Raw genomic sequence first — 24,952 nt, 5'->3', positions numbered from 1 at the left:
AAAATACTTTCTAGTTTCTAGTTTTAATTTAAAATTTTAAATTATTTATTATATTTGATAAATTTCAAATTTTTTTATTATTCTTTATTTTTAATAAAAAAAATATATCAATTTCTAGTTAAAATCTACTTTAAATAACAAAAATTTTTCAATACATTTTTTGATATCATTAAAAAGTATTATTTCTTATATTTAGTTTAAAAATTATTTTATATAAATATAATAGTAATATAATATTACATTTAATTTGCATTTTTTAATTTTTATCAAATTTAAATTAACATTATAAAATTAGCTAAAATTAGAAATATTTAGCCAGAATTATAAATTCAAAAATCATCAATTTTAACCAATAAAATTTATTTTAGCTGATTTTAATCTATATATATAAATTATATATTAATATTAATAATTATATAGTATCATAATTTTTAATATAACTATTATAATAAAAAAAATTAGCCTTTAAATTTTATTATATATATAGTGATTGATATATATTAGCTAAATATTTATATAATTTTATATAAATCTAAATTAATTGCCGATCTGTCTAAAATTGGCACTGCGTTACTAATAAAATTCGGGAATAATAACGATAATAAAAAAAAGCGTTTTTTACATCTCACGCGTGTAGTAAATTCCCGCCCATTACATAATGAAAAAACACCGCCAAGCTGATGTTTCTCTTATTTCACCTGGAGAACTTGTTGAAGCGCTTCATTATGGTCCATATTCCCGCTATTGGTGGCACTTTTTATCCGATCTTAATAAAGATTCTAACGAAACGGTTTATTTACCTATTCGCGTGCAGCAAAAAAGCAAAATAATACTTAATGAGCATGAATTTATTGTAACAATAGTTGCTGGCAATAAAGAGAACAACAATTTTTTACCAGGATACTTGTGTCAAAGTGAAAATATTGTAGAAATTGCCAATGACCCAACTAATGCAATTTCCGAAGTTTATTTTAAGATCTTTGAAACAAAAACACGTTATTCTGGCGTACAAATAATGGGATGGAATGATGAAAATATAATAAAAGAACTATGTAAAGATGTTTTTTTCGTCCCTCGTTTAATTTCACTTGAACAAATTAAAATTTTTGTGTATGGAGTAGGATATTCATCACGAACTGATTGGTTTTACGCTGGACCGGGATATAAATCTTCACTTCTTTATAATAAGTATCGTGGAAATACGATGGCATTATTTATTTCCAAAATTGAAGAAACTAAATGTATTCTTGAAATTCATCAAAATCAAAAATGCAAACGTATAATTGAAGGTGAGAGTCCAATTGATGTATGGAAAAATTCAGATTTAATAAAAAAATTCAATAGCAATCAACTTTTTGGTATTGACAACCATATGATTCAATCTCTAAATCAAAAACAGAAAGTGCCAACATGTTCACCTCAAGAATGGGATAATTATTCTAATATGAAATCACTTTTTAATTTTCATCTAAGATGACGAACAATTGCAAATATTAATTGGCATCAATTATTTGTAAAATGGAAAAAGCAAGAAAGTCCTCTAATTGAACTAAATAACGAATTGCAAGAAATATACCCTGTAGACTATCAATTTAGTTCGCGTGAACTGGGAGCATGGAAAACTTTTCTTCGTGCTGCTGGCGCTCATGATGTAACCCCTTGGACACATGAGACAAGTCAGGTATTTTAATATAGAAAATATTACTTGCAAATAATTCTATAAAAAAAACTAATTACAAATTTCTTTGTTAGTATCAATTTTGGTCAAAATCCAGCTGTCCAAAGCAAGATTATGCATTACTTACTCAATTATATCAAATGGGAATTCTTGTTGAAAATTCGACTCAGACCTTTTGGCAATGCTTCAATCATACATTAAAAGATAATAAAAAAAATTTTGATGGGAAGCGCAGAATACTTTCAATTATTGCAGATGATTTTACCTATGATGAATTACAAGAAAATTTGGGTGTAAGTAATTTCAATGTAATCTCTAACATTATTAGCAATACCAAAAAACTCATCAACTTACTATTTTAAAAGGTTGGACGACATACCATTTTAGAATCACGTAAATATACACGAACAAATGGTTATGGAGCACCTGTACTAAATAAACCAACTTTTCATCGAACAAAATTTGTCCCTGAACAATTGAAACAGTTTGAATTATTCTTTTCTACAAAAGAACATGTAAATATGAGTTCTTATAAAACTGATAATAAAAGTGGTCTACCTGTACTTTATTTACAAGATCACAAGCAAGCCTTATGGAATCAATTTCATGAAAAATATCCAAATGGGATGAAGAGAACATCTTTTATGACACAGTTGAATGGTAAACGCTTCGTATATAAGGAAAATTTGGGTGGACTTTGTTCAGAATGTAATGAATGTGGATATCAAGTATTTGCAAATATTGAAGAACTAGTAAATATCAATATTACAAACCTATTACTTCGGGTAAGTTCTTGATAATTTTAATAATCAATAATATTGAATCCATCTCATATTTCTTTATAATAGAATGAATTGATTGGAGTTGCTCAAAATTTACGATGCTATCTTAGAAGAGATTATCCGAAGCAATTGAATGTATCACAAAATGGAATTGCAGTTCATAATTCTTGTTTGTCGCATTGCTTACGACATGCTTTTGGTGATTGTGAAGAAATACATTCCAATACTTGTATTAATTGTAAGAATCTATTTATTTTTTTCGAAAATTTAAAAAAACATTTGCCGTTAGATCAACATGAAAATCTTGATGGCTACCAAAAACAATTGATTGCATTTATGTCACATCATGCTCGTAAAATTTACCTAAATGCACAATTGCCTGCTATTCTCTCCCAGCTTGATGATGATGAAGCTTTGATGATTGTGGATTATAAGATGCGAATTAATCCTAAAAAAGCAAGAGAAACAAAGGATGAGTGGTTTGGAAAGCGTGGATGGACTTTGCATACTGTTTTACTATACACTAAAGAACAAAATACTGATAATCTCAATATTAACGCTTACGATCACTGGAGTGGAGATACCAAGCAAGATGCTTGGTTTACGGCATCATCATTACATGGAGTATTAGAAACACTTGAAAAAAAACCTAAATATATAACTATTATATCTGACAATGGGGGACACTATCATAATACAGAATTGATGATAATACTATCCCATTGGAAAGAGTGGTATGATGTATATATTAATAAATGGATTTTTCTAGAGGCTGGTGAGGCAAAATCCACCATAGATTCTCACCATGCACAAGTAAGGATATTTTTGGTTATTATTTTTGATTTCCAGTCTGAAATTGGTATACAACTAAGAATTATTCATTTACTAAGACATACATGCAATCAAGTCACATGCTTAAACTTCACATGAAATTCGTCACGAAGATATTCGAAATGGCGATTAAAGGTCTATTTGTGACTCATGTAAAGCAAATCTTCAACGTAATAACAGAACAAGTAAATTTTATTTTATTATATTGTAATTTTAAAAATAAAATAACATTTATTTTTGAATTTATAAAAGAAAAACAAAAAATAGGAACTATTACAGGAATCCGAAATTGGAATGAATTTACCTGGGTATATGATGGTGAAGAAGCTGGATATATTTATGCACGACCTTTACCAAAATTTGGCGAGTTAAACAAATTTTCACCCAATAAAATCCAAAAAATTGTTAAAAATCGAATAATTGTCAAGCCAGATCCCATTATTTCAGAACATTCAAACCCACAAAAATCTTGGAATATACCAAAGATCGATCATCAAGGTATAATTTTCCAATAAAATTAATTTTGAATTAGGTGGTCTAATTGATTTATTTTTACTTTAGATACTGATACTATTGAAAGTTTAGAAAATCAAATGAATGAATTAGTAAGTTAGTTATAAGATAACTCTGATTGATAAATAAAAATCATAAATATACTAACTATATACATAATGCAGAAAATTACAGATGTTGATTCCATAAATGAAACAGAAATAGATCTGGAACGCAAAAGGTACTCACTCTTATTTTCTCCCTTCATTTTTATTTTCACTTTTATCATCGTCATTACAGTTGTCATCATCACATTCTTAGTCACTGATTGCCATCACTACCTCTTTATATAATAAAGTTACTAATAAGTATTTTCGATTTAGTTGGGAGATTTTTATTTCTGGTTGGGCGTTATAACAAAATCAAAAAACTAGAGAACCGGTAAAACGAATACCTATATACGTCAAGAATCTTCTTGAAATAATGTTTCATGCAGGTACTGCTAATCCAAGAAAAAAAATGACAGCTGCAGAAATGCGAAGTGAACTGTTGCAACGAGTACAGGAAGGGGAAATAGATGAGAATGAGGTGCCAAAGGAATCTACTATTGCCAACTGGATAACTTCATTTTCACGAGGTTGGAAACATGCAATGGCACTTCAAGCAATGGAAGCTGCAGAGCATAGTTCGATAGAAGAGACTGAAAAGTTATCTCAAAACTAATATTTATATATTTCTTGTATGTAAATTATATGTAAATTATATAATAAAATATAGTAAAATACGAAATTTCATTATTTTTGAAGTGGAAATCTGGCGCGCGTACATAGTAAACTTTTTTTTTTACATATGAATATATAATTTTTTTTTCATTTTCTTAATTTTCAGGTTTTTTTTTATATATCATGTGACTTTCATTTAAAGCTAGTGCGTAATTTATGAGATTTCCTTTCTAGAATTTTCGCATTTATCACAAATTCGTTAAATTTAACCCCTTTTTTACATATACGATAGTGCCGTTCTTAGACGGATCGGCAATTAAGCATAATAATAAAGTTGTATTGATACTTCAGGTGGTAAACATGAGTAACAATATATATACTATTAGGTAATATTTTAAATATTATTTAGCTTTAAATAAAAGAATTTTTCTAACTATCACCGGGGGTAATGATTACCGGTAACTGAAATTATGATGATCGACTAGCATTAAAAAAATATAGTGCTGGTAAAAATTGATAATTCTGGCCAACGGTAATGATCACTCCCGGTGACTTGAAGTAAAAAACTAAATAAAAATATATTTTTATTTAATAATAATTTTTATTTATATACATTCTTAAAATGATAACTATTGAATTTCTATCTTTTTATATATTTTAAAGTTTTATTAATTAAACTACTATTTAAAAATATTTTGAAACTTGTAATTAATGATTAAACTACTATATAATTAAAGTTTTAAAAGATTTCAAAAACTTCTAAAAATTTCTTTTTACTAATAATTATTAATGATAATATAATAATCTTTCTATCTATTTTAATTGTTTCTATGACTAATTATAAATTATTATAGTTGATTATAATTAATTAATTATTATTTGTAATTATAAATAATTCTTTTAATTTTGTTATACTATCATAATTTATCTATTAATTAATAATTTATTCATTTTATATTTGGTTAATAATTTATTCTTCAATCAGCTTTTAATTATTCTTTAGTTAAATATTTATTCTATTATATGATTATCATATAACTTGATTCTAATATTACAACATAATAAGATATTTTATATTAGTATTACAAGTAATTTGTATTCTAATAATGTTAGATAGTTGTGAATAATATTCATATATTTATAATCTTTGTAATATTAGAACATAAATGTGCTGTGAAAATAAAAAAAAATATATTTAGAGAAGAAAAGAAAAATAATCTATAAAAAAAAGAAATAGAAAAATATATATAATATTATTCTATTAAATTATATTGTTAATTTTTAATTTTTTTATATTATTTGTAAAGAATTTATTATTTTTTCATATATGTAATATATTGCTTCACCTTTTTTGGCAATTTTTATATAATAAATATACTAATTCTTGCTAAATTTTCTAATTCTTTATTTTTTATTAATTTTTTTTTACATTTTTTATGTATATACCTATTATACCACTTTAAAAATTATATAATATATATATTTTTTGGCCTGTTTTACAATTTTACTTAGTATATTAAAAAGAGTTTAGAATGCTAGTTTGACTTTTATATGGAAGTGTAATATATTGCAAATGTGATAAAAAACAAAATCCATTTGTAAATATACAGTTAATTATTATATTACAATATTTATTTTATAAATAAATCTATTATTTTTTTATATTACAAAAATGCAATTATTAATTTTATAAATTGTATAATAATGTTTAATTTAATATTTAATTTATTTAATAAATATAATAAAATAATATATAACAGACTAACAGTAGAAGTAAAATTTAAAATAACAGATAAGAAATTTAATTATAATTAAATTATTATATTTGTAGGATTTAACTGGTTATATATTTTAGGATAAGTTAATTACTGCTAATGCTTATATTTGAATAAAATTTTATAATATATTGTTATTAATATAATTATATAAATTATGTAAAATTTGATTTAATACTAGCCAGTTTTATAAATTTAACTTAGACCAAATTTAGTGTTTATAACTAACTTTATACAAATTTAACCTTGTATTAAAAAATATATATATGTAAAGAAATAATAAAAGAGCATTATTTTCCTACTAAAAATCATTCACCAGTTTTAATAAGACTACAAATACATATCAAATTTAAAACTCACTTTTGTATATAAAAAATGCACCTATTATTTTTTTTAACTTATTTTTCCCTTCCCTTTTTATTCCCATTATTCCGTTTTTTTTTCTTTCCTCTTCTACTTTCTCATTCTTTTTTTTTATTATATATTAGCTTCTCCTCAATTTCTTTTATACAAATCTCGAATTAGATATTAAAAAAATACCAGGTAGGTGGTAAAGTGAAAATAGTGGTGATATGAGCGACGACAAAACCAAACTGATGATTCACCAATAAGGATATATAAGAAAATAAGAATAAAAAACTAGACAAATACAAAAAAAATACGCCTTTAAAAATTATAATTCTTTTTATTCATGATTGTTGTTGTTGCAATTGTTGCTGAAGAAAATAAGAGAATAAGTACTTGAAATGATCAAAAATCTCTAAAAAAACAATTAATTGCATACTTACCCTATAATTATTCCCTCGAAAATTGTTAGAATATCCTCCTCTATAACCGCCACTTCCACTGCCACGACTTCCACGGTATCCTCCTCTACTTCCTCTATAGCCGCGACCACGATAACTTCCACGATATCTTCCACCATCAATTGATACTTGTCCAAAAGTTTCAAGATTCAGACGTCTTTCTTCTGATTGCTTTTGTCGTCTTTCAGCAACAGATAAACTGCGACTGATATTTATCGGGAAGAGTTAAAAAAGATACCATATACTATTGAAAAAATGAATTGATTTACAAAAACTTACCGGCCATCAGGACCTTGTTGTTCTAAACGTTCTTTAGTTTCGCAAGAAATATTATCAAAAAATGATTTGTTCCTATCATAATAACTTTCAGCAGGTGGTATCAAAATATCTTCTTCTTCCTCTTCTTCATGTCCATCTACAGGTTCTTCTTCTTTTTGATCATTTGGATGAATTTTTTTAACAACTTCCTTGACAATCTCTTCTTTATTGAACTTGGCATTCGAAGATTCAAAATCGAAATCAGATTGAGGAACAGGAATCCTGTTTCGATCATAATTCTGGTTGTAACTTCGCCGACTGCCACGACCACCTCTACGATTTTGTTGCAAAAGATGTCCGCCCATACCAGGAAGTCTATTATTACTTGGAGCAGAAGGACGAGCATGATTGTTTACAGTTGCTACAAATAAATTAAGTTAGTAAATAAGAATTATAAACAATCACCAAAAAAAAAACTATATAAACCTTGTTTTTCAACATTAGTTTCTTTTGTTGTCGTTAAATTAATTTCACTAACTTTTTTGGCCAAGTTTTCGACGGCGGACGTTGACGGTATTTCCGCTGTAGCATCATTATTTCTATTATTAGTCGTAACGGTAGACCGTGAACTCGTACCCGTCTTGGCGAAGTTTTTGACTGAAGATTGCTTTTCCGGTCTAGGTTCTTCAATCTTGTCAGGTGCTGAATGTTCTTTCTGTATTCAAGGAGTTAGGTATTGGTGTGAAACATGGACCTATATAGGAGCTGTGTTAATCATTGAGTAAATTTTGCTGCCAAAACTGCAGACCTGTAATTGCTTTGATTGTTCAGCTTCTTTGGCAGCGGATTCTGAAATGTTATTATTTAGCTATCCGTTCCAAAGGGGAATGGGAAGGTTAAATTCAAACGTGAATTTTAAACAAATTATTACGGATTATAAAGTTGATAAAAAATAAAAATAATGACAACAAAAGATTACTTAGATTCACAAGAATTTTTCATCAAGTGTAAGTTTCATTTATTGTACATGCATTAAATAAAAAAAAAAAATTTACCTGTGATTGAGGATGTGGTTGTTGCCAATATTGCGGCTGTTGCTGAAATGAAGCAGCAGCAGCTACTTGTTGAATATAAAACGGGCTCACAGCGAAATTAGGTGGTTGTACTCCCATCGGTGGTGGAGGAGCATAACTCTGAAAACTAGGTGGTCGAGGAGCGGTAGTCTAAATATTAAAAATTTGATGAAAATAAATTTTGAGATTTTGTTTTAGGGAGTACGTGTTATTTTATTTTTTAGTCAACTTGCTATACATTTGAAGAATCAGTAGGAAGGCAACATAAATTATTAGCATCAGTAAATTTTGCATTCAGAATTTCAATTTCATCCAAAGTTTTCATCATATCTTCAAAAAAACAACGGCTTAAGGATACATCGAATAAGATATGTCAAATAACCTAAATTCGATAAATATTAATATTGAAATTAATTCTCACCCCAAGAATAGCAGGATCATTAGGAACTTGAGGAGGTAACGACTGTTGTTGAGCAGGAGCTTCACAGACGTGCAAATCTTTTACATCTGAACCACGAAACACTATATATTCAAAAATATTGTCAGAAGGAGGAATTTCCTCTGCAGGACTTCCTCGGCGGCCCTCCGTTCCATAAGAACGAACTAATCAAACGGAAAAAGAAAATCATCGACAAATGACAATGGTTAATCGATAATGTTTTACACAAAAATTTTTTTTGAAATCCCTTTCATTGTGTTAAAACAAGAAAATATTATGGCTTGGAAAACTCACTCAGCCATTAAATTTTCTAAGAACTTAAATAAAGAACCACTCTCGAATTTTACAAACTAACTTTTGTCCAAGACAAGAAAAAATCAAGATGTAAAGGAACTTTTGTGTTTTTACTCTTTTATTATAAAGAACGTAAAAAAAACTATATAGAAACTTAAAAGGATTTCCAAGTAAAGAAAACTCCAATATACAAAAAAACAAACCTTGTTCAAGAGCTACGGTTGAATCGGCTGAATTGATGCTATGCAATATGCCCACATAACGAATGTCAGACTTTGATATGAGGCTGATCTTAGACCCAATATATCCAACACCACTCATCTTTTCCTCTGAGGAGTATACACCTCAATACTATATACGTTTAAGTTGGTTAAAATTTCAATAACGAAAGAATTTGAGTTGGGTGAGCCCGGAAGTTGGTGGTATGAAAAAAAAAAAATTTCTTTGTGATAAAACCTATTCCGTAAGTGTATTTAAACACACCCTAGTGAAGTTTTGGGATAATCGATTTTCGGAAAAACTGACAATTACTAGATTAAAAAGGTTTTAAAATAACCAAATTTCAAAATAGTAATTATGTTAATTTTTGAGTAAAGTTTAGCAATATATATATGGTTAATAATCCTTTATTACCAGATTCGCACAAAAAAATTAAAAAATTAACATTTATAAATTTTTATCAATTACGTAAATTTACTTTTAATAATACATCTTAATAAAGTGAGTAAAAAATAATATAATAAATTTTCTATTAAATAGGTTATTAAAAAAGAACTCGGCTTTATTTCACGTATTTGTTCATAAATTTACGGTGGAAATCACTGCGCAAAGTATCATTAATAAACCGTTTTTTTGGTTTATCATCGACGCCACGTGCTTGATTTTTGAAAATTACATCGTCATCCCACCTAAAAAAAAGGATTAATGTAAGGATTTACTACATACTTAGATTTTTTAAAAGAATTAAACTACCTTCGCTTAACACTGAAATCTTTATTAAGAAGGGGATTTCCAGTTAGAGCTTCTTCTTGTTTTTTTCTTTCGTCTTCCTCCAAATTTTCGAGTTCCTTTGAAATTAAAAAATCCAGGTGAATAAAGTTAAAAAACCAATTCCTAACAATTCAGATAGGATCAGAAAATAACCTGTCGTTCCTTTTCTTCTGCACGTTCCTTTCTAATTTTCTCCAATTCATGCTGTAAAGCTAGCGCATCATCTTCTTCATCTAAATCTTCACTGAACAAAATGAATATTATTTGAGCTCCGTTGGATACCATAAAATTAATTAAAATTACCAATTTATCATACCTGTCGCTATCCTCTTCAGTATCATCGTCGTCGCTGTCATCCTTATCGGCGGCTTCTATTAATAACCTTCGACGTTTTTCTGCTAATTGTTCTTCAGTGACAGAATTATCATAAGAAATTCCTTTTTGATTTGTCTCAAAGTGTTCTCTTTCTGCTTTTAAGAGTTCTTCTTTAAGATCTATTTTTTCAAGTTCTTCTTTTGTGAGTTGTCCTGTTTGTCTTTATAGAAGGTAAGCGATCAGTAAGAGACAGTATGAAACAACTATTCCGCAAGGTAAGGTAAGTATTATTTACCTATATTTAAGTTTTGTGTGTGCTGCAAGATCCCGAGAGCTATACTGTAACGTCGGAGCTTTACTATCGTAACCCCTAGCAGGATCAAATGTCGGTCTAGCAGCTGTAGTCATTTTTACGGCTTACAAAAATTCAAATGTTTCTCTTTAAAAGTAATAATTATAATATATACTCGATTTTTGGTAGAATGGCTATGTAGGCAGACGACGCCAGAAATTTATAGTAAAACTTCATCCAGGTGATAGTAAGTGATAAATAATTTGCGTGACAATTAGGGATTATTATCTACCATATTTCACCGAAAATAAGCAATTCGAAAATAAAATTTCGGTAACGTGACTTTGTACTACCAGTCTAAAAATAGGTAGTAAAATAGCCACTTTGAATTGACAAGTTTGGTGCTTTTTTGGGATACAAATAACGCATAGCAAAATGTGAATAAATTTCATCAAACTGCCCCTGTAATACGCAATTTCTGGCCGGAATTAACATATAATCTACGCTGAGTCATATGAGAATCCCTCATATTAGCTTATTGAGGTTGTGATAACGTTAACGTTAACTTCGGCCAGTTCGTACATTAAAATCGTACACCCTTACTGTATCCCTGGTATATATTGCTTTTATTAATTATAAAAAATGTTATTATAAATCTTATACGTACTGATATAATGCAAAAAATTATTATATAAAGACATTGATATTATTTTTGCAAATGAATTTTCTATCTAAATTATCTAAATTTTAATTATAAGCCATATATTTACTATTTATTTTTTGAAAATTTCTTAGAAAGATTAATAAATATATAATAATATTTATACAAAAATTTTAACGTAAAAACAAGTACTTTTGCTTGAATATATCCAATAAATTTTCGTCAAAAAACATTTAAATATCAATTGTATTATTTAGAAAGTAGTAAATTAGTAAAAATTTATATTTAAAAGTGATATATTTGATTACAAAAAAAAATTTACAGAATAACAAGAAAATAGTTTTATATATTAACAGGAACAATATGAACTACTAGGAAGTTGATACTATATTATAGTTTTTTTGCTCAGAAATACTATCAAAGTTAGTGTCTTGAGTCTTTTCAAATTCTTCAGGATGAGTAGCCATTTCTTTTTGAACTAATTCTCTTCGTTGTTGAAGCCTTAGAGTTCTCCTGACTTCAGCACCTTTATATATTTCATGTTCTTCTTCCCGGTCTGGAATGAGATTTGAAACAGGTGTTGGGGCATTGGCAAAATCAACAGCAACTGAATTCGAAATACAAATGAATTACAATAATTAAAAAAAAAGACTTGCATGTAATTGTAATGAAGGGTACTGTTAACAAATACTAACCCATGGTATAAAAACCATCATTGGTAAAGAATCTTTCTCCCGTCATTAAGTTTACTAATGATAAAAAAAATTAAGGGAAAAATTTATTAAGTCTGCTAACTGAAAAATTATTAAATATATCATATAACTTACCAGCTTCCACGGATACATATGCCTCCATACTTGAATGAAATGAACGAGAAATAATTGATCGAATGGTTATGCCTATTGAGAAATGATAATATATGTAAATATAATGCAACCAATCAAGGAAAACACTTTAGTAATGTTAGTTCATATTTCGTACAATCTCCAACATATGTAGGTCTAAAAAACTGAAGAGAATCTATACTATAATAATTGAGATAAAAAAAATTTTTTAATTAGATCACTTAATTTTAAAATTTGTTAGTTAAGGAGTCCAATCAAACCTTGCCAATAATAGGAACCGTCTTGAGTGTCTTGATGCACTAACAAAACAACAATGTTCCATCCATTTCATAATTTGACCGCCAAAAGTAATCTTTCATTTAAAAACAAATATATCAAAACAAACTAAGTAAAAACGGTTCAAAAAAGTTTTTATTTCGTTACCTGTAATGTATTTGCATGTTGAGGTAAAACCGTTTCTACAATTTCTGCAAAACTTTCAGAAATATATTTGGATTCAGGCTGCGCAGGAAAAACACCTTTTAATGTGGACCTCCGTCGAGTTAAATATAATTTTGCAGGATCATTAGCGTCAGTACCACCTTCTTCATTTTGTTCATTATACGTTTCAGGTTCTTGTAAAAGGGGCGGTAACTCTGCAGTACTCTTTGTTTCTGTATTGCGATGCTCTGACCATTCGCGCATAAGTTCTCTTAATGCTTCTAGTTTATGTTGTTCACGGTGGCCTTTATCATCTGTATGTTTTAATTTAGTTACACGAGCCTGCAAAAAAAAAATCGAACGAATCAATATGTATCTCGTATTAGTTAATAATTAGACAAAATTTTAACTGATCTTTACCTGCCTTCTGGTTTCGGCATTGTCATAACGTTGCTGCTCAATCGGTGTTACTGAAATAATACGGGGTACTTTTGCGGTGGTAGTATTATATCTTGGACTTCCAGCACGTTTGTCATTACCCGGGCTTAGAGCAACAAACGTCAAATATGCTGATACATAATTTAAAGTAATTAATGAAATGTTACCAAAACTAATCGATTAAATAAGAATATTACCATGACAGCAATATCTTCGCTTTCCTGTAATAGCATTTTCGGTTTCAACACGTACACCAACCTAGGTGACGACAACAACAACAATAATAAAAATGGTAGATCGCGATAATATAACCATAAAATGCAAAATTATTATATTAATCAGCTAACCTCCATCGAAGTATTCCAAGCTCTATTTACACTAGCCTGTATTATAAGAAAATCGCCAACTCTAATAGGATGCATAAAATGAACAGCGTCAACACTCCTCGAAACCTATATAATGAAACGGGATACATTAATTAATTCAAATATAATAATAAATGACGCGATTTGATGGAAATTTGTTGTTAAACACTACACTTTACACATGGATAGACGGCATGTTTTTTTGCGGATGTTCCTGCCGCAAGATCTATCCATTCTAAAACAACCCCACCAAAAACAAAACCGCGAGTATCAGCGTGTGAGGGCAAAACTATTTCTGTCATTGTTACTCTGTTAAAAGAAATATGATAAATAATAGAAGTTTATTTTATTTTTGAAATATACGAACTAAAATACTACCTAGACGAAGACACTTCCTTAGCTTCCGGTACATTTCTTAGTAAGCGGCGACTGTTTGGCCTAAACAGCCAATTAATAGTCGAAATGATCCAAGCACAAATTCTTCCCAAAATCATATTAATAAATTGCTTGAAAAAAAAATTTTTTTTTTTCTTTTAACGATTACCGCGTCACATTAAGTGAAAGAATCAATTTTGGGATTAGATACCTGGTATCTGGCATTTTTTAAAGTTAAATGAATATGCATGCACAATGTCGACCAAACAAATCAATATAAATGGCGTCATGGTATGGTATGGAACTTTTCTTTTATTAAAAAAATCATGAGTTTAAATCCGATAAATGAAATTAACGAATCGCCACGTTCAACAATTAATTCTTTAAGTACATCAACTACATCATCAGCATCATCATTCTCGCATCTTCGTGCACCTATTAGTACAAGTTTACCATCGTATTCTTCTTCAGCTTCAACTTATGTAGGACCTAATTCAGTTACTTCGGAAAGAACGGAAAGAACGACAACGGAAACAGGAACATCCAATACACCTACTTCTACAGATGGAGTATGGAATAATCCTCCTCAACAACAGAATCAAAACCAAAATCTACCCTTTATTCCTCAAATTTATCGTACAACGAGGGCAACATCATTTTCTAGTCGTAATACATCATCCTCTTCGATGACAAATTCAACATTAAGTCCACAAATGGAAAGATCGCATTCAACTTCTACGATGTATTCATTATCTTCTACTACTTTTCATGAGAAATCACTTTCCGGCGGATCAATACCGTATACACCATCATCATCATCAATTTCACATCATAAAATGAATCAGCTGTATGATACTTCTTCAGTGACTTCGAAAGAATTGGAGAAAATGGAACAATCAGGACAACAGCATGATACTTGGGGTTCGTTGGCGGTAAAAGTCTTACCATTATTTAACGGTGAAGGGTTAAAATTAAGTATTGAGGATTTGAACGAGTTAGTAAGGTAAGCAAAACAATCTTTTGATGATAAACACATTTAAAATGTTAAGTAATGTATTAAATCTTATTTATATAATAGACGATGCATAAATGATAGGTCGATACAATTACTCTATGATGGTATAAATGAACTTTTAGAGTCAGGAATGTTTACATTGAACGGAAAATTAGTTGGAGTTCCAGATGAAAAATTGGTATCACGATTAGTTGAATTATGGTCTTTTTATTTTGGTACCGTAATTCCTTATTTCGAAGGAGTTTTTCTTCCGTTACAAATATATAATTCTACTACACAACAAAATCAATTAAGTATTAGACGTTTAGTATTAAAGAGTTTCCGTGATCATGTTATTTTACCCATGGGTAATCGTATAGAAGGTATTCATTGGCTTAATAATTTTTTTTTATAATATCCAACTCGTTAATGACTTTTTCTTGAATATTTTTTAGATGCATTTGATAAATTATTTCATGACTTTGATTCTGGTATCCCAGTAACAGATACAGCAACTCGTATGCTACAAATGTCTTATATTCTATCATCAGTTTTATCTGATGATGATAATCAAAGAGATATGGACAGAATTTTAGGTAAATTAAAAAATAATTGGAAATTATTTATGAGAAAAAGAGACAGAAGAGGTTTTGTTGGAATGTCTCCTTCAAATTCAAATTCAAGTAACTCTAATAATGGTAGTAATTCTTTCTCAAAAAATACACCTCAAGACTCGATATTGAACACTACTACCGATAATTTAGTTACAAATTCTGCGAATTCAATGAAATTATCTAATCCTATAAGTGGATTTTCTTCCGCTACTTCTTTATAAATGAATTTTTAATAAAAAGCAAACATAATGATATTTTAAAACAATTAATAAAAAATAATATATTTATTACGCGTGTTCATTGAATATTGTTCTTTAGGCAAGAGGACTAATCATCCTACATTTAAATTTAAAAAAAATTTATTCAAATTAAATACAAGGATTATGTTGATTTTTTATGAAAAAACTTACCTAATCAAGGAGGGTTTTGGTTCGCTTCGACTAAAACCTACAATTTAAGGCACATTAAAATGGTGGTCCTAAATTTGTTAAAAAAAAAAAAATTCTACCTACCGAGATAGAGTATAAATGGAATAAATCCCCAATGAACAATAGTTTTGGTAATTTCTATAGCTTTAAGTATTTTTTCCTAATAAGGTATTAGTTAGTTTAAAGACAAAATTATGCACATGCTTTATAATATTTTTAACAAACCTTTGTTTCTTCGCGCATCGTTGAAAGCTGAAAAAAAAGAAAAAAAAGACGATCACTAACTGTACTACAATAAAAAAAATTTATCAGATTTACCTTCACGTGATTAAACTACTTTTTTATTTTTTTAACGGTTTTTTTTTTAATAATGGCCTCATTAACCTCGTCCGTTTTTCGTCGACTCATTGGCCTACAACGTACACCAAAATTTATAGGTACGAAAGTTTCAGAAATAACATTTATCGATGCTTTTTAAATTAATTGGTTTTTATAATAGGTCTTCAACCGAATTTTTGTAAAATTTATTCATCAACCTCAAGATTCCATTATCACTCTAGTCCAGTTTTTAAACAAGGTGAATTTATTTTACACTAATGATTGTTCTTTCAGAAATTGATTCTTAATTAAATTTACTTTACTTTGTCTGGACAGCTGATACTAATTCTAATGCAACAAAACCAAACAGCAATGAATCACTTCATGAATATGGAAAACATATTTTGTCCATGCTTCCAAAATATATACAACAATATTCAGTTTATAAGGATGAATTAACACTTTATGTTGCTCCTAGTGCTATTATCCCTGTAATGACATTCTTACGTGATCATACAGGTGCGCAGTTTAAACAGGTCATGGACATTTGCGGTGTTGATTATCCAACACGTCAAAATCGTTTTGAGGTCGTTTACAACATGTTAAGTATACGTTATAATGCAAGAATTCGGGTGAAAACATATGCCGATGAAGTTACACCTGTCCCTTCGGTTACTCCTCTTTTTAATGGAGCGAATTGGTTCGAAAGAGAAGTCTATGATATGTATGGAGTTTATTTCACGGATCATCCTGACTTAAGGAGGATCTTAACAGATTATGGATTTGAAGGTTATCCCTTAAGAAAAGACTTTCCTTTGACTGGTTATGTTGAAGTTCGTTATGATGAAGAAAGGAAACGAGTTGTTATTGAACCTTTAGAATTAACGCAAGCATTCAGAAACTTTGAAGGGTCCGCTTCTCCTTGGGAACAAACAGGTAAGGAATTTAATATTAATTTCATTTCTTTAATAATTTTAGCTAATTAAACTATATTCTAGGACCTGGTCACGATGATAGACCTGATTCCTTCAAAGTTGAGAATCTCCTCCCAAAGTCACCAGATCCAGAAAAAAAATAACTCTTATATAGATAAATTGAATTTTTTAATAAATAAAAACATGTATATATTTATAATTTATTTTTATTTTTGTTATTAAATTTCTACTTATTTTTTAATAATACAATTGTTCGTTAGTCTTTCCATGTATTCCTTCGAAATCAATATAAAATTCACCCCAACGTCTAGGTGCATAAGGAGCCATCATTAATGTGATTGTCCTTTGATTATTATCTTCATTGCCTACTAATGTTCTATCGGCCCTGGATAGCATAATCCTTGAATTAATTGTATTTGACCACACCAAGCCTAATGCTGGGATTTTTGAACCTTTTCCAGCTAAAAATTGTTTCTGATAATAATCATATTCCCAAAAATTGTCATCTTTATTTCCAATATACTCTCTAATATCATTTTTAGAGAATAAATCAGAAACTTGATTGACACAAACTATAGGTAATTGGAAGTGATCACTTATTTCTTTGAGTTTAGTTCCTAATCTACAAAGTTCTTTAGATCGTTGAAGTAATGTTGAGCCGTTAGATGAATTATATGCAACCCTAAAGTTGGCTGCAATAGAATCAATTATCACCAACCGGATCTTACTCCGAGAAAGTAATATTGGTAACTGTAAATGTAAGACTTGATATTGTGTGTCCAGGTCAGGAACAGTAATGTATTTAATATTATCCAATAAATCCACATCTTTAAGGTGATCATCATATCGTTGTTTCATCGCGTGTGTCATTTGCCGCGTTCGTTTTATTAGCATCTGAATATTTCCTTCGGTGCTTATATATACCGCTCCTGTATCAATTTAGATTTTTAATGTTTGAAATCTCTTCATCGAAGGAAAAAAAGCAAAAAGAATAACAAACCTCCTTCAAGTCCACCTAATTCTTTTTTCAATTGGACTGTTAAACAAAGTTGTAAACATAATTGTGTTTTACCAGCAGCACTACATAAATAACGATAATAAAAAAATAAATAATTTTTACCAAATTATGATTTATTTCCTATAATATAAATTAGATTAATAATACCTCTCGCCTACAATTTCTGTAATTCCACGTGACATAATTCCCCCGCCGAGGATTTTATCAATTATGTCATCACCCGTAGTTAACATACATTGTTCTCCCGAATTAAGCATTTTTAGAGCGTTTGTAAGTGGATATATTAATGGACATGGTTTTATTATCTCTTGTGCTATACATTTTACAAGTTCTTTTATATCCTTTGAAGATAGGTTTAAAATCTTTGAAAGTTCTGTTTCGTTATGATATATCACATCTGATACAGTTTCAAAGTTTGCTATAAATAAAATAAAGTGAAAACGCGTAAAAAATAAATGAATAATATGTCACTTTCGTTTTTTTACCTACCATATCTTAGAGCATCTACGATTCTCGGTCTTAGTTCTATATTTTTAAGTTCCATATTTTTCATATATTTTGCGATCCGTTTTTCTGTATAAACAGGTTTACGCATAACACTTTTAATCAGTGTGAAAACACGGAATGACGTAAAACGCGATATAAAGCACGTGATTTATTATATTATTATTCATCTAATAACTGTTGAACTGCTGAACACTGGTTGAATACTTAACAATGAGTCCAAGAATGAATGAAATGAATGATATACGTTTTATCGATACATCTCAAGTGCCAAGGACTTATATCCAAAGTCTTGAACAATGTGTTTACCGCCTTCAAGACAGTTCTTCAAAGGTACTTCATTACAACTATATAAAATTTGGTTTAAAAAAAAAGTTTATTAATTTAAAATTTATAGCTTCAGAATACTCTATTTAATTTAAAAAGTAATTCGCGCGACTTTTCAAGGATAAAAAAATTACTTGATTGTCAAAGGGTTAGTCAAAATCATATTTATTTTTTTTTTATAATTATAACTAATTTTCAAACTTTTGGCATAATGAAATAGGTATATGAACTAGTCACTGAACCAGAGATACGTGATACTCAAAGTTCATTGGCGGTTCAAATCGAACCTCGCATCAATGTTCTTTTATCAAAAGCAGAAGAAATGTTACAAGAATTAATAATAAGAGAGAATGAGCTTCAAGAGGAGGTTATATATATATATAGATACATATATTTTTCTATACGTATGATTAAAATTTATAATTTATTTTTTTAATGATGATCGAAATTTTTTTAAAGGTGGATAAACGTGAGATGGAGTTAGATGCAGAAATGAAAAAATCATCTCAATTAGAATTCAAGGAAAATGGAAATCATTTGTCTCAAGTTAATCGAAAAAAGCAACAAAAAACAATAAATACAAAAAAGGAATTGACGGAATTAAAAAAAAAGATGAAAAGAATGGAAAAAGATGTTGAAGCTTTAGAGAAAGAATATGAACAAAAAGTAATGAATGATTTTTTTTTTCATTCTAATCATTCTAACTGCAGTTTATGCGCGCGCGTAATTATACAAAATAATCAACGAAAAAAATTAAACTTCGACCAGTATTAGCCAAAAAAATTTGAATAAACAGATCAAAAGCATATAATAAACGCGTAATTTGAGTGTATTATAGATTGCGGGTAGTCATAGACTAGCGGAAAATCTATATGATCATTGAAAATCTAATAAAAATATTATGCAAAAATTATATATTTTATATATTTATACAGGAAGAAGAACTTAAACTTCAGAAACAAAAGGTTATGGCCGAACGGAAACCTTCTGCGATCAAGTCACCAAAGAAATCACCAAGTAAAAAGGTTTGTATAACGTGTTTACATAACAAACTTCGTAAAAACAATGAACTCATTAATTTATATTATCGTTTAAGAATACGGGAATTATATTAGAAAAGATGGAAGAACAAATTAAAGATTTAGATAATCTGATTTATGTAAAAACTATTTTTTTGAACGATAAGCAGAGGGCACTGAATGAAACTCAATATGAATTTGATAATATTTCCGGAGAAGGTGAATTACAATAATAGTTTATATTGATTTTTTTTTTAATTATTTATACAGATCATTTTATTATTATTATTTTTTAAAGGAATAAAAAAGAAAAAATACCAAAACCAACCTGAATTTTTTAAACGTGCTTTAAAACAAATTGAAACGAAATTTTATGCGCAAGGTAAGATAAATGAGAATTAAACTTTTTTTCATCTAGATTTTTTTTAACGCATCCTTTAATAACTTGAATAGATGACGACATCAACGAATTCGAAGCTTTATGTGGTTTTTATTTAAAATCATTAAACATTGATCATTTCAAGGTAAGGATAATTATTTAATTTTAACAAATAACGTAAATTACTAAATTTTTTATAATATTATGAAGATTCTACAAGATATATCTAAATATCAAGGATTAAGGGTTAATTGTGTAGTAAATATGAAAAAATTATGTAAATTTTTATTTCCGATCGACAATCTCGGTAGTACAGTCGCGCGTATAGTTGAAATATTACTTGATTCTGATAATCAAGAAATATATATTAATAAACTTGGTTTGGTATATATTTCAAAAAGTTATATTTTTAGAGATTTAATTAATTTAAGATATATATGTAATATTTATACTTTTTTTTTTCTTTTTATTTTTTTTTATTGTAGGAATTTCCACCGGAACAAAATCACTTACATCGACTTCAAACTGCCATTACATTACTTAATAAATTTGGGGTAACGGAGATAGTCTGTGAAGAAGAATTAAGGGATGGACAAAATGAAAACAAAATGATTTTAAGACTCATGGTTGATAATTAAGTGATGTAATTTTTACTGCGGATTATAGATATCGTATGATTCGATTGTACATAATTGAACGTTATTGGCTATTATAGAACAATGTATTACAATCTTCTTTTTTTTTATAAAAAGCCACACATTTTCCTTCTTTAGTATATATAAAAAAGGAAAAAAAAATCATGTCTAATCAAGAGAATAATAATAAATCAAATAGTTCAGATGCAAATAACTCAACAGATAAGGGAAAAGCAAAATTCATTTCGGCAATAAGTAATTCTGCAAACGAATTAATTCGCGAAACGTTAATTCCTTCAAGCGGAAGTAATGTAACCACATTATTACAACAAATTAATGAACAAAAACCACAACAAAGTTCAACAACATCAACAAGTACATTTTTTTTACAAGAATTGAATAATAAAATTTCACAAGAAGGAAATGAGAATAGATTTCGTAATGTTAATTATAATAATGAAGAAAATTATAATATAAATAAAGATTGGGAACAATGGATTTTAAATCATAATGTTCAATACATGGATAAAATTGAACCATGTCCTTCAGCTAAATCACATATGTATCCCTTTCATCATCATTATCCTCATAAAACCAATCTAATAAATGAAAATTTTGAAGATGGAAATGAAATTATAGGATTCTTAAATTCAAATGATTATACAAATCAAGTTTATAATGAAGAATTTAATCAAACAACATTAAATGGAAAAGAAGATTCTAAATTCATTCTAGAAGAATTTTTAGAAAATGAAGATATTGAAAAATATTTATTAAAAACTACATATACGGATGATGTTTATGGTATTCCAAAATTTTTAAAGAAATTAATTATTGAAGCAAAGAATGAATTAAATAATAATAAAAATGATCAAGATGAAAATATTACTTTAAAACATCAAAGAACTGCTATTGAAAGATTGAAGATGGTTAGAGATCATTTAATAGAAAAAAGAAAATTAAATAATAGTAATAATAATGATGATGATGATGATAATAATGATATTGATATTGATATTGATAATGAATTATTTAAAAATTGGTTAGATAAAGCGGAACAAGATGTAAAAGACATTTAAGAATAAATTATTTTTATTGTTTTTATTTATATTAAAAAATAAAATATAATAATTATTATATCATCCCATATCTATCTTTTCATAAAATGGAATATTTAATATTGAAAAATAAAAATATAAACATTTGGTAATTGACTTACTGACTTTAAAAAAACGCACATGTAATTCATCTATTCACCTCAAATAATAATTTATTATTCATTCCTCGTTTCATCTTTTAAAGTTTAGTAAATACACTTTTTAAAGCAATTAATTAAAATATATTACTATTATGTGAAACAAGTAACCAAAACATTCATTCGTCCTATTCGTTAAAATATGGACAAAGAAAAAAAAAATGAGGGTTTTTATACGTTTAAAAAAAAAAATGGATTATTGAGATCATATGCTTGGATTATCATATAATAATGAGTTAATGACTCACATTGTATTTTCTAATTCTGGCCAATGCCGTAATAAAAGATGAAGCCGTAATTATAAAGCGATCGATCATGCTTGTGAAATTCTCATGGTTCCAAAAAAAAGGTTGATTTACCATAATTTGCTTGGGGCTTTTCAATTGTTGTTTATGGCTGTTCAAAAAAATATGCATGTTTTAATTGTAAATTAGCAAAAGAGTGTGAAATGTCAAGTGTGAATGCATTAAAGATTTATAAACATTGACACCTCTTAAAAAATTTTTTTGAAAGAAAGAAATCGGTAAAAAGCGAAAAAAAAAAATTTTTTTTTTTGTTTTTGTTTATTTTTTTTAAAAAAAGAATACAATAAATACAATAATAATTGGACATTTGAATATTTTTTATAACATTTATGTTGAACAGAAATCCTAGAAAAGGAAACTAATGAAAGAAAGAAGAAAGATTAACTTATGAAAAATGGCCAAAATAAGTGAAAAATCATCAAATAGCGCATTGACACGATTATCGTTGGCGTAGTTGATGTAGTATGGTTATTTAACAAACAAAAAAAAAAATTGAATTACGGATCACGGACTTCTATCACAGATTGTTAAAGAAATCTCCGCGTATTAACCTTTTATTTTCTAAATCACATGGCCAATTTCATGTATATTTAATAAAATGCAGATTTATTAATAGAATTAAAAAAGTTATTTGTGGCGGTTCGTGCGACATTTAACAAATTCATTTTCCGCGGAAAATAAATAAAAAAAAAAATCATCATATGATGAATAACTGTTCTCTTAAAACAAATCTGCAAGGCATAAAGCTTATTTTAAATACAAATATAAAAAATGTAAATTAACAATATATTATGTTAATAATGTTATACATAAAAAAATTTCCGACACATGGATTGCTTAAATTTCTTATTTATATTTTTATTTACTTTATGTGGTAAAAATATCTTGATTTTTCTGTGCCCATTAAATAATTCGAAATTTAAGATTATCCGCGGAATAAATATATTAAATATATAAAAAATATTTTTTTTTGCTTTTCCTTTTTTTTTTAGTAAAACATCTTTTTTTATTAATAACTTGTTACTAAATAAATATCAAAGAAAAATATTGCCCAAAATTTTAATAATTACGTAGTGAAACACTTTTAATAGCTTTTTTTTTTTTTTTTTTTGTTAGAGTAATTTATGAACTTTAAATTCAAGATTTTTTTTTTTCTAAACCCAAAATATTTATTTATAATCATCATAATCGAAAAATTATTTTGATCCACTGCGCCCCAAAGTAACCGAACTGTGATATTTATTAGATCGGTGGTTCGTTTCCGTTCTATTCAGATATAAATAATCTAAACAATATAAATAAATTCTTTTTTTACTGGGAAAAACTCGTATTTTATTGAAAGTGTGAGAAGTTTTTATTTATTATAAATATTACTGTAAGTCTCTCAATAGTTTATGAATAGTCTATTAAATTCGAATAATATATTATCCAAACTATTGTCAAAAAAAAAAAAATTTTTTTTTTCAATGTTGACTGAATTTCCGCCTACAAAAAAACCTGCTTTAATTGCTGCTTATTAAAGGCTAAAATATTTGGGAACACCGCAGCTTCTTTAAAGAAAATTTAGGTCCGGATGTTTCCGTACATTTCCCGTTATGTAAAAGATAAAGAGGATGATCATATTCGAATGTAAGTATTATATTAGTTGGGGGGAAGTTGCGTCTAGAAGTGGAAGGTTTCAAAGGGGTTTTGTTTTGCGTTGCAACCTCGCAGTGTTTCGCTTTTTGTTTGGGATGAAAAAGTTGTTTGAATCATATGATCAATTTACAAACTTGGAAAGTCTTCCTTTCTCAAACAATCGTTTAGATTGTCATTTGGAAAAGAAACAAACGTTTCATTTCACATATTTTCCACCGTTTTCGAACTTTATTCGAACTTTTAATTAAACTCTGTTTGGAGCACAGAACATCCTTCTTTCATTCATTCATTCAATTGTGGCGAGAAAAAGTTTTCTATAATGACAAATATAGGCATATATATTTATTAATATTTATATTTATATTTGAACTCAAGCTTTCTATCAAGTTGAATATCAACAAAAAGCCACGAGAATAAAAAAAAAGCCCAATTCATCTTGATTTGTATAAATTAGAAAAGTATTTAAAATACAATCATGCTTTTTTCAACCGTTATGATGTAAAACGAAGATCATGACTTAGTACCGCCGTTTCCGCCTCCTTACCCATAAAATCTCCCGTTTTAATAATTTTATTATAAACCTGTATAAATAATAATTCGAGCTTTTCGCGTTTTTGAATCTTTTTATCTTTTCCCTAAAATAGAAAAGAGAAACGGGATTTTAAAATCAATTTAACTCGTTAAAGTACGTTCTGGCGTTTTCTTACAAACAAAACCCCCCTGGTAAGAAAA

The 24,952-nt window shown here is 28.0% G+C and overlaps 9 protein-coding genes across 10 annotated transcripts; 5 read left to right on the top strand and 4 right to left on the bottom strand.

Annotated features, from left to right (window-relative positions):
• Positions 1 to 658: 658 nt before the first annotated feature.
• OCT59_004165 (uncharacterized protein) lies at positions 659 to 4,506 on the top strand (the record flags this gene model as incomplete). The annotated part of the gene is made up of 9 exons (XM_066148114.1): positions 659 to 1,306; positions 1,529 to 1,681; positions 1,753 to 1,971; positions 2,044 to 2,463; positions 2,527 to 3,319; positions 3,544 to 3,789; positions 3,853 to 3,896; positions 3,969 to 4,024; positions 4,218 to 4,506. 9 exons carry the CDS (start codon positions 659 to 661, stop codon positions 4,504 to 4,506), a joined length of 2,868 nt encoding a protein of 955 aa, XP_065996745.1.
• A 1,812-nt stretch (positions 4,507 to 6,318) lies between these two features.
• OCT59_004164 (uncharacterized protein) lies at positions 6,319 to 9,579 on the bottom strand. Its single transcript, XM_025311420.2, has 8 exons — positions 9,354 to 9,579; positions 8,839 to 9,020; positions 8,400 to 8,567; positions 8,153 to 8,212; positions 7,831 to 8,059; positions 7,366 to 7,765; positions 7,069 to 7,291; positions 6,319 to 6,996 (listed from the first exon to the last, which is right to left on the bottom strand). The coding sequence occupies exons 1-8, from the start codon at positions 9,469 to 9,471 to the stop codon at positions 6,970 to 6,972; spliced, it is 1,407 nt and encodes a 468-aa protein (XP_025171727.1). The 5' UTR covers positions 9,472 to 9,579; the 3' UTR covers positions 6,319 to 6,969.
• Positions 9,580 to 9,759: 180 nt separating this feature from the next.
• On the bottom strand, positions 9,760 to 10,996 carry OCT59_004163 (uncharacterized protein). Its single transcript, XM_025320281.2, has 5 exons — positions 10,751 to 10,996; positions 10,457 to 10,675; positions 10,294 to 10,384; positions 10,123 to 10,217; positions 9,760 to 10,058 (listed from the first exon to the last, which is right to left on the bottom strand). The coding sequence occupies exons 1-5, from the start codon at positions 10,861 to 10,863 to the stop codon at positions 9,932 to 9,934; spliced, it is 645 nt and encodes a 214-aa protein (XP_025171726.1). The 5' UTR covers positions 10,864 to 10,996; the 3' UTR covers positions 9,760 to 9,931.
• A 667-nt stretch (positions 10,997 to 11,663) lies between these two features.
• OCT59_004162 (uncharacterized protein) lies at positions 11,664 to 13,970 on the bottom strand (the record flags this gene model as incomplete). The annotated part of the gene is made up of 11 exons (XM_025320280.2): positions 11,664 to 12,015; positions 12,104 to 12,157; positions 12,236 to 12,307; positions 12,390 to 12,433; positions 12,514 to 12,605; positions 12,677 to 13,015; positions 13,094 to 13,242; positions 13,309 to 13,369; positions 13,459 to 13,563; positions 13,656 to 13,785; positions 13,855 to 13,970. The coding sequence occupies 11 exons, from the start codon at positions 13,968 to 13,970 to the stop codon at positions 11,780 to 11,782; spliced, it is 1,398 nt and encodes a 465-aa protein (XP_025171725.1). The 3' UTR covers positions 11,664 to 11,779.
• Positions 13,971 to 14,165: 195 nt separating this feature from the next.
• On the top strand, positions 14,166 to 15,717 carry OCT59_004161 (uncharacterized protein). The gene is made up of 3 exons (XM_066148112.1): positions 14,166 to 14,854; positions 14,930 to 15,228; positions 15,301 to 15,717. The coding sequence occupies exons 1-3, from the start codon at positions 14,178 to 14,180 to the stop codon at positions 15,678 to 15,680; spliced, it is 1,356 nt and encodes a 451-aa protein (XP_065996744.1). The 5' UTR covers positions 14,166 to 14,177; the 3' UTR covers positions 15,681 to 15,717.
• Positions 15,718 to 16,257: 540 nt separating this feature from the next.
• On the top strand, positions 16,258 to 17,983 carry OCT59_004160 (NADH-ubiquinone oxidoreductase 30.4 kDa subunit mitochondrial; the record flags this gene model as incomplete). Its single annotated transcript, XM_066148111.1, has 6 exons — positions 16,258 to 16,324; positions 16,387 to 16,464; positions 16,542 to 17,141; positions 17,204 to 17,325; positions 17,401 to 17,718; positions 17,779 to 17,983. 4 exons carry the CDS (start codon positions 16,258 to 16,260, stop codon positions 17,281 to 17,283), a joined length of 825 nt encoding a protein of 274 aa, XP_065996743.1. The 3' UTR covers positions 17,284 to 17,325; positions 17,401 to 17,718; positions 17,779 to 17,983.
• Positions 17,378 to 18,753, bottom strand: OCT59_004159 (uncharacterized protein; the record flags this gene model as incomplete). The annotated part of the gene is made up of 4 exons (XM_025330647.2): positions 17,378 to 18,069; positions 18,141 to 18,220; positions 18,306 to 18,576; positions 18,648 to 18,753. The coding sequence occupies 4 exons, from the start codon at positions 18,751 to 18,753 to the stop codon at positions 17,378 to 17,380; spliced, it is 1,149 nt and encodes a 382-aa protein (XP_025171722.1).
• Positions 18,754 to 18,850: 97 nt separating this feature from the next.
• Positions 18,851 to 21,025, top strand: OCT59_004158 (uncharacterized protein; the record flags this gene model as incomplete). 2 transcript variants are annotated; one of them, XM_066148109.1, is made up of 10 exons in its annotated part: positions 18,857 to 18,995; positions 19,060 to 19,137; positions 19,210 to 19,356; positions 19,449 to 19,655; positions 19,925 to 20,014; positions 20,086 to 20,227; positions 20,307 to 20,390; positions 20,462 to 20,532; positions 20,598 to 20,771; positions 20,873 to 21,025. In XM_066148109.1, the coding sequence occupies exons 1-10, from the start codon at positions 18,876 to 18,878 to the stop codon at positions 21,023 to 21,025; spliced, it is 1,266 nt and encodes a 421-aa protein (XP_065996741.1). In that variant the 5' UTR covers positions 18,857 to 18,875. The 2 variants fall into 2 exon arrangements, with proteins under 2 accessions (XP_065996742.1, XP_065996741.1); XM_066148110.1 differs by having other exon boundaries at positions 18,851 to 18,995; positions 19,210 to 19,655.
• A 161-nt stretch (positions 21,026 to 21,186) lies between these two features.
• OCT59_004157 (uncharacterized protein) lies at positions 21,187 to 22,168 on the top strand (the record flags this gene model as incomplete). The annotated part of the gene is made up of 1 exon (XM_025320276.2): positions 21,187 to 22,168. The coding sequence occupies one exon, from the start codon at positions 21,187 to 21,189 to the stop codon at positions 22,099 to 22,101; it is 915 nt and encodes a 304-aa protein (XP_025171720.1). The 3' UTR covers positions 22,102 to 22,168.
• Between the last annotated feature and the right edge of the window lie 2,784 nt (positions 22,169 to 24,952).

This window comes from Rhizophagus irregularis, chromosome 12 (assembly GCF_026210795.1).
Source record: "Rhizophagus irregularis chromosome 12, complete sequence".
In the NCBI taxonomy this organism is placed as follows: Eukaryota; Fungi; Glomeromycota; class Glomeromycetes; order Glomerales; family Glomeraceae; genus Rhizophagus; species Rhizophagus irregularis.
Note: the sequence above shows the minus strand (reverse complement) of the source record. Positions and strands in the feature narration are given on the sequence as shown.

Excerpts from the sequence above, each read along its gene's own strand:
- OCT59_004161 (XM_066148112.1), top strand. The coding sequence starts at position 14,178 with ATGAGTTTAAATCCGATAAATGAAATTAACGAATCGCCACGTTCAACA. Across the intron at positions 14,855-14,929 it reads GATTTGAACGAGTTAGTAAG|ACGATGCATAAATGATAGGT; the intron begins GTAAGCAAAACA and ends TTTATATAATAG. Across the intron at positions 15,229-15,300 it reads CATGGGTAATCGTATAGAAG|ATGCATTTGATAAATTATTT; the intron begins GTATTCATTGGC and ends AATATTTTTTAG.
- OCT59_004163 (XM_025320281.2), bottom strand. The coding sequence starts at position 10,863 with ATGACTACAGCTGCTAGACCGACATTTGATCCTGCTAGGGGTTACGAT. Across the intron at positions 10,218-10,293 it reads CAGAAGAAAAGGAACGACAG|GAACTCGAAAATTTGGAGGA; the intron begins GTTATTTTCTGA and ends TTAATTTCAAAG. Across the intron at positions 10,059-10,122 it reads GATTTCAGTGTTAAGCGAAG|GTGGGATGACGATGTAATTT; the intron begins GTAGTTTAATTC and ends CCTTTTTTTTAG.
- OCT59_004164 (XM_025311420.2), bottom strand. The coding sequence starts at position 9,471 with ATGAGTGGTGTTGGATATATTGGGTCTAAGATCAGCCTCATATCAAAG. Across the intron at positions 8,568-8,838 it reads ATGATCCTGCTATTCTTGGG|ACTACCGCTCCTCGACCACC; the intron begins GTGAGAATTAAT and ends TTTAATATTTAG. Across the intron at positions 8,213-8,399 it reads AACCACATCCTCAATCACAG|CTAAATAATAACATTTCAGA; the intron begins GTAAATTTTTTT and ends TGGAACGGATAG.